Source organism: Etheostoma cragini, chromosome 17 (assembly GCF_013103735.1).
Source record: "Etheostoma cragini isolate CJK2018 chromosome 17, CSU_Ecrag_1.0, whole genome shotgun sequence".
Classification (NCBI taxonomy): Eukaryota; Metazoa; Chordata; class Actinopteri; order Perciformes; family Percidae; genus Etheostoma; species Etheostoma cragini.
Genome location: NC_048423.1, coordinates 3,144,138 through 3,152,628, shown reverse-complemented (window position 1 = coordinate 3,152,628; position 8,491 = coordinate 3,144,138). Strand labels below are relative to the sequence as shown.

Below are 8,491 nucleotides of genomic sequence, written 5' to 3'. Positions count from 1 at the left end.
ATATATGTGTGTATATATATATATATATATATATATATATATATATATATATATATATAAAATGCTGTACACAGGGTGTACAGCATTTTACAGTAGTAAAATATTTTACAAAACAGCAGTTTGTGAAAACAATGACTACATAACATTATCAGAAAATGTATAAATAAATAAAGCAAATTAAACTAAAAGATCATAAAGATACAGATGAAAATATTGCGACACTATGTGGCATCTGACACAATTTCATGGTAGTTATTAAGGCTGCAACAAGAAATTGCTCATTAAATTTTAAACAAATGACAAAAAAGTGTAGCCATGATGTGCTTTGTCAATGAAACTAGTTTTTCTTTTGCCAAATGTTAACGGTTCAGCAGATAAAATACCTGTAATACTATGATCCAAACCGAAAGTTAGATGTTATTATTAATCTCAACACTGTTCCCTCTAATTCCTGTTAAATCATATAAGACTAGGGCTATCTAAAGTTAATTCTTATTCATTTGGTTGGTTACCAGCCAGTCTACTCGGTGCGCCCAAGTACAACCTATGTATGGGAAACACTGGCATGACAGCCTTTAATTTCTTTCTTCATGTAAAAGGCAGAGAATGGACTAATGAATGGTCTTCACTGACACCATTATTTAGAGGAAGCCTGAAAGCCTTGAGTGATAGTTGTTGTGAATAGTGAATATGTCATTTCACTTACATTAAGCAATTTATTTAGCTTTTTACAATGTCAACTCTTTCCCTCTGTCTTACCACACTGATGAGCTGTATTAGCTGCAGTCCCACGGTGACCACTACGGCTTCGCTGAAGTGGTTAACGGGCCGGACCACCTTGTTGTAACCAGTAAATAGGTTTTTCACCAGACGAGTCTCATCCTCCGAGCAGAATACTAGACCTAGGACACACCAAAATTCTGTCAGACTTTATTTACTTACGTACGTCTCATCTTTTAAATGTATGGATCAAGAGGTTGGGGATCAGACTGAATGATTTAAAAACCTTCAAACTTCACTTTGATCTAAATCAATAATGTGCAATCTTCATTATTTGTGCTGTACACAAACTCTGGTTCACACGTTCATAGTGAATGTTATTTTTGGCTCACTTTGGCTGAGGTACACCGTATGACATGTTACCATACCCAGCTGACGCCCATGTCCAACCAAATGTTTTCACACTGGACCTAAAATCACAGCTGAAGCGAGAGGGAGGCCAGCACATTGCTTTTAACTGTGATTCACACAGCAGACATTTCCCAGGCTTACAACCGGCAACCTGAAACCCTTCAGAGTGACTGCAAGAGTTTAAGTAGGGAGATCGAGGAAATATTAGATGAGAGAGACAGGCAGGCACATGCAGACAGATCTACCGAAACAGCAGTCAAGTGACTGGCATGCCATATTGGTGACAAACCTCCGCACTGCATGTCCCATTAACTGTCTAGGCACTGCGATCAAGTACAGTTCTGTATAAATCCTTAGTAGAGAACCTAATCTGGGTGTTAAGAGGGTGTTTGAGAAAACCAACCCTGGCCAATCCACTTGACATTAAGTCTGGATCAGTTAGAGCTCAGAACAGTTAACCTACATTTAACACCTCTTCATACAAAAGGTTTTTACGGCTAACATACTTTTAGGCCTTTTAAAAAAAACTAAACAATTTTAAACCATGACTTCAGCCCATAAATTATGCTTTGCCTATGGGATATTCAATATAGAAATATAGCCTACAACCAGTTCAGCCTAGAGCAGCTTCACTTGTTGTTTACTGATGAACAAGAGACATAGAAAATATTATAATTAATAATTTTATTATTAATAATTTATTCATTAATCAATCCTAATAATTCTTACTCACAGTCAGTCTGTCTGCCACCAACTTTTAGGAGGCATTGCCAATAGCTTGTTCATGTGTAGTGCAACTGACCTGTGCGGGGAGCTTTCATAAAAATGTGCCCTTGTTCCAGATTTTCTTTTGGCAGTTTTACACTTTTTCTTTTAATACTGCTAACGTTTGTGTTTTGTGAGGCTGGGAGGGTTACTGTAATACCAGAACTAAGAAACTGTACTGTATGACTTGATTTTGATTGTTTCATGGCTAAAATAATCCCAACAGGTCATTCTGTTTAATTTATCATCATCAAACTTACATACTTACCACTGTGTTCCTGAGCAAGACCCTAAACGCCTAGTTGCTCCAGAGGCGGGTAACCTCTGACATATATAGCAATTAAATGTCTCTTTGGATAAAAGCGTCAGCTAAATGATATGTAATGGAATAAAAAATCAGCACACTAGATGTTGGCAGTAGTTGAAACCTAGAACTAGTTTACAAACAATACAATGATAAGTACTTTAGAACCGTTGGGGTGGAATATACATACGTTTTATTTGTGTTGTTGTTTGAACATAAGAGAGCCTTGATGTTAATGTGATAATGCCAGATACATACGGATGGAATACATCGCTCAAAAGTGATATTTAAGAGTTTCTGACTGCAGTTTTGTTTTACTATTTGCAATTGTGTGTCTATGATCAGTATTAGCAGATATTACATGAAGATACTGTTCTGATTCTTCCAGAAACAATTGGCAAATAGTATTGGAATTACCATTCACTCTCCAATAGGCTGGTAAACAGTCTCAAGACAGAACTAACAACTTGAGTCTTATCGTGCCCACGTTTTCGCACTATTATTGTAGTAGGCGTTACTTTGTGCTACAAGTGGACTATCACATCCCCGTTGTTCATTTATCACAGTAAACACATTGTGTAGTTTTGTTATAATTTGACCCAGAAGATTAGCATAGTGCTGCTTGCCAGACTGACACAAGTTACATCCTTTGCACGTAATTTCTAGGAATGTCCTGGCAATCCACACTCAGCCTGAACGGAGCAGGCAAGGATCTAGTTCCATTAAGTCCGCAAGAGGACACACACACACACACACACACACACACACACACACACACACACACACACACACACACTCTACGTTTATACACACGCATTCAAAGTTTAAAATCCTATAATAATCCCAAAATAATTATTGTCACTGGTTTGGATAGTTGTAATTGTGTACTGCTTCTGGACATCACGCACAAGAAAACCACAGTACCTTTTAAAGGCGCAGCCCTCAAGATGAACCCGCCCCGAACAACAATATCATTGTCCATCGTGATGTTTCACTGTCATCGTTATGTGCTGAGTCAGCAGGCGTCAACCAGCCCTATTGTTTACAGTACTGATGTCCATTTCCCTGACTGTTTGTCACTGACTGCCTGCTCCCTGTCTGTTGTCCTGCTAACACGCTTTGATCTGGCCACATACAAAAATAGATGGGAGGGGAGGCGGGACAGAGGAGCCACTTGGAGCTGTCCATCATTGCCTACTCTCAACTCCAATTTCAGGCCATTTCCATTTTCTGCCAATTTCTAGCTGAAAAGGAACAAAAGTGTGGGTGCGGAGATTATTTCGAGTTGTATTTGAGTCGATTTTGTGCGTGTGAAGCAAGCTTTTGACCAAATTGTAAAGTAAAGTGAATTGGTCCTACTGTTACAATGCATTTGTGCAGTGCTTTAAAAAATGAGGAACTAGCCACTTACCCTTAAAATAGCCTCATTTTTTTTCTTTCCCAGTTAAATTGTGTAACCTTTTTAGAGAACAGGCATGAATTGTTAGATTAATTCGATTGAGGTTTAATGATATGGTTAGCTATAGATGACTAGTTTGCTTACTGTGATCATTGCATTGTGTCTGTGCTGACATTCACATCTGTTACTCAAACACTAAACTGGTTACTGTTTCTGGCTGACACCAGAAGCTGAATTTTCTTGTTGATCTTGTGTATAGCTGAAACATTTCTGCGGTTTCTCTTCATGTAACTATCTCTTAAAGAGACGGATCTGTTCTATGTTTGACTACCCAATCTTCACTAAGTACAACCTTAATAAAAGAAAATAAAAGAAATACCTCTTACTGGAACTTTATTAACCCTTGTGTTATCTTCCCATCAAAAAACATTTTGGTCGCCTTTTCCAACATTTCTGACACTTTCTCAATGTTGTGGGTGCTTTTCCAGATTTTTTTTTCCAACTTGTTTTGATATTTTTTAACGTTGACATTTTCAGCGCTTATTTCAACAACCCATTTTTTTGTGACTTCTTTTTTTTTTTTTTTTTACTGAAAATGGGTCAATTTGACCTAAGGACAAAATGAAGGTTGAGATTGAAAATGCATAAAAAATAAGATACTGCAACCATTAACTAAATATGGCGTTTACTCTTACAAAACAGTGTAATTTCATTTTTTTCTTTTTTTTCTTTCTTTTTCTTTTAAAAAGTAATACTTTCTAAAGATCTTCATTTATATAACATGATACAGAACAATCATGTTTGAGGCTGGAATAATCTCTGATATACCAACAAACAAGCTCCAGCTAGTAAATATTTTCCAAAGTGGATGTGTAGCATCGGGAATAAAGACCTTCAGAAGATTTACTGTGCACCATTTTATAGCACATCTGCAGTGATGCAGATAATGTCCACCTGGTTTCTTAAAGGCCGCATCCATTCACCCTGTCACACCACCTCCATCTGGCCACCACATCAATTTGTCACCAGTGTGTTTAATAAAATGTGCAAGTACCCAAGTCACTGAATGGCCAAGGATAAATTGAAGTAAATTCCTATTGAAACTCTTAGACTGGTAATCTTGCTGGTGCAGCACTGAATGATTGATTATAGAAATAAGTGAAAGATGAACACTGAACCAAAATTAGCGAATCAATATGTTTCATTGAAAAATGACTTGTGTTGAACAGAAAACATTTGTTTTTATAAAGCAGTGACAAAAGCAGTTATAGAAAGTAAAACCCCTTCAGTTAGGACCTGATCAAAGCTCTCTGGCAGTCATTTTAGGTTAAACTGATACTACTGCTTTATCAGGGAGAGTTCATTCAATCCATTGCAACCTGCATTTAAGCGTTTTGATTTCATTTCATCATTTAATTTGATAAGTAGATGTTTTCAGTAATTTAAGTTAGGGTGTCTTTGTTTTGCTTTTTGCTACGTACCAGACAAACAAGTCACATTCTGTTGTAAATACCATCTTTCTATCCAAGCAGAGTTCATGAAATACATGGGTATGAGCATTTAATTAACGTGTCGTTTGCGGGGATCAGTAAATGCGCCAAACATGTGTTCAAAGGATAGAGAAAATCATTAAAGAGATGATGAAGCATAAGTGAGGGACAAAGTATTTGATCCCCTGCTGATTTTGTACATTTGCCCACTGACAAAGAAATGATCAGTCTATCTTTTTTTTTTTTAGATTATTTTTGGGGGCTTTTTTCACTTTTATTAGTGACAGTGGATAGACAGGGAACGGGGGGGAGGGACGGGGGATGACACGCAGCAAAGCGTTTTGCCACCAAGTACTGAGTCATGTTTTGCAGAGGGGTCAAAGACACATTTCTCTCTTTAAAATGCAAATCAATTTATAACATTTTTGACATGCGTATTTCTAGATTTTCTTGTTGTTCTGTCTCTCACTGTTCAATAAATCTACCATTAAAATTATAGACAGATTATTTCTTTGTCAGTGGGCAAATGTACAAAATCAGCTGGAGATCTAATACTTTATTCCTTCACTGTACACATCTGGAAAGTCATCCATGATTTGGAGATGCAGGGTAGGCTTGGTTTTTAGACTGTCCCCTCCCGCCCCCCAAAGAGACAGTGTGTGCATCAACAGGCATTTATCCCGTCCAAGTGTCCTTGAACAAAGACTGAACCCACACCTCTTCACTGATGAATATAAATCACTCTTGAAGAGGACAAAAAAAAAAGAATGCAGCAAGGAATGCTAACAATGCTGAGTTGCCTATTTCAGGGTTGCTGAAGAGAACAACTGCTAACACTTATTCCTAGAAGTGCTTTGGCAGAAAGTAACACGCACAAATTCAAAGATTAAATTGTAAGATGCTTCTTGAGGTATTCATATATGGCTAGGCATTAACATGATATAGGATGTGGCTCAGAATAGCAGAAGATAAAAATCTTGATTCTTTTCCCCTGCTAATATTATTTATGCCATGGTAGCTGTACCTTTTTAATGCCTTTACTTTACTTTGTTGGGCCATTGTGGGAAATGTTGCAAATCAATGAGCAAGTCCTCTTTATGGCAGTATTGTATCTTTATGATTTTTTTCATTGTGATGAAACATTTTGTTTGTTTTGTTTGATGTAAATCACTGGATTAGCCAAGACAAGAGATTCCTAATTGATTCTTTGTTTCATCCATAAAATATTTCTTAAGGGTTTTTGTGTTATTGTGAAAATAAAAACTACATATACTGGAATAGAGGATTTAAGTCATATTCCCTAGTCTGTATTGTAGTTTTTTTGGTTCCTAGCCCACGTGTCATGAAGCTGTGTCCTGTTTCTGAGCAATGCCACACCAGTCTCTGAAGAGATCAGTGCTTTCTCTGCAGGGTGCATGTATTTAGCAACTGATTAAGTACATACATACGTACATAACACTAAGAAAATAAATGTAAACTAGTCATTTTAGTTATAGTTAGGTGTTATTTAAAGAAAACATAGCTATTTACAGTCCCTCTGCAATTGTAGGACCTGTGCTGCCATAGCAATCCCAGCAAGTCCTTATTACCTATACATATATTCACTTTTTAATTTGTAAGCACCTGAGACACAAAGGCAAATTCCTTGCAAGTGAAAACTTAGTTGGTAATAATTATGATTCCGAAAACATAACCAAGCAGGTTGAAATATCAAGACACTCCCCCACACACACACACACACACACACACACACACACACACTTACACTTACACACACACACACACTAACATGCACGCACGCTGGAAGACTTACCGGCAAGTACACCGAGAATCCATGCCAGAAAGATCTGGACATTAGAGAGGTTCATTTCTCCGCCAAACCCAGGCCTGAAATCTACAGCATCCGTTTTTAATGTGTCGTTAACCAGTTAGCAGGTCGCAAGCTAACCTCAAGCTTACTGACTACACACAGAAGCAGACATATGCACTAAAGCTGTAGCACTCACTGTGGAGTTAAAGTGACTACTGGGAAGGTGGATCGCCCAGTAAGTGAACTCTGAGCTCTGGTTTCTCCACACCACCTCCCCCACCCAACAACACCCCAACCTCTCAGCACACTTCAAGGCACAGGAGACAGCTGTGTGCGTGTGTGTGTGTGTGTGTGTGTGTGTAATATACAATCAACACTGTCATCATTTCTCATTCAGTAGAAGTTTTTCTTATGATAATGACACCAGTAAAGCATCTTATATCAGTGACATGGAGAAGCAGAGGGCATGACGACAGTCAATGAGGAAAGACAGACATACAGTTTCAGGGACAGGACAGAGACAGGGAGGCAGACAGGAGGACAGCTGAGAGCCATCACTGATGGAATGAGAAGCATGTCCACACATGCTACTTCCAGAAAATACACACAGACATGCTGTACCCACCATCCTGCCAGCATGCATGCCATGACAGGGAACTCACTAGTGTATGTGTCAGAGTGAACAACTGACCAGTTAGACATCTCATAAAGACAACAAAGGTTGGAAGTTTCACCGTCTTAAGGTGCCATTTTATGCCAAGAGCTCTGATAGACTTTAAGGTGGAGGCACTGCAGCAATGGGCAGTATGAGAAACATGGGTAATGTGTTTTGAACATCAAAGCATGTAAACCTATTCTCGGAGACCCCAATAGTACAAATAATAGCGAAAAGGAGTAAATAGGGGCTTTTTAAAAGTAAACTAGAGATTAATAGGCCCTACTGAATTTTATTTTTGGTCCAATCAGAGATCCTAAATTCAGCTTAAGCTTAATAAGTTCAATTTTCTTTAAAATCAATCGAAATAACTGTTTGTAAATTTGATAACAACCGTATATTTTTATTTTATTTTTGCAATAACAAAACTAGAAACTACACATGGTAAGTTGCTTAAGCATTTCAAGGGGGAGCAGTGTACTCTTAAATTCTTGCTGTACTTGCCTCTTTGGGCAGATGGACATTATTGGGATGGACCGATATTCTTCAAATTTTAACATTTTTGTGTAAAACAATCCGAGGATGTAGATGTTCCCCTGGGATAAAGTTATAGTGATGTGCCAAAGGAGAATACAATTAACAATGGAAGCAGACACTCATTGTAAATTCCTTAACTCAAGATACAAACATAGTTTACTTAAAAGTAAAAGGTGTGCTAACAACAACCAATCACAACACTGTAATGTGTATCATGGGCAATGGACTTCCGCTCCGCCATGCTGCCTGTTATGCTGTACTGCTAAATGCAGCCCCTACCGATGTGTCACTTGTTCTTTATTAGGGTTTGCCTAGGACCATTGGTGTCATTTCATGATGGGGTTAGTTTGGAGGAAGTCTCTCAGTTGGAACAAATATTTGTCTATACAAAACTTCAAAG

At 38.0% G+C, this 8,491-nt stretch overlaps 1 protein-coding gene across 1 annotated transcript in view; it reads right to left on the bottom strand.

Annotated features, from left to right (window-relative positions):
* The window catches only part of chrna1 (cholinergic receptor, nicotinic, alpha 1 (muscle)), a 15,500-nt gene extending 8,543 nt beyond the window's left edge, over window positions 1-6,957 (bottom strand). The window contains exons 1-2 of the mRNA XM_034897856.1: window positions 6,903-6,957; window positions 760-902 (exon numbers count right to left, since the gene is read on the bottom strand). Coding sequence (XP_034753747.1) covers window positions 760-902; window positions 6,903-6,957 — 198 coding nt within the window. The remainder of the gene's footprint in view (window positions 1-759; window positions 903-6,902) is intronic.
* Window positions 6,958-8,491: the final 1,534 nt, after the last annotated feature.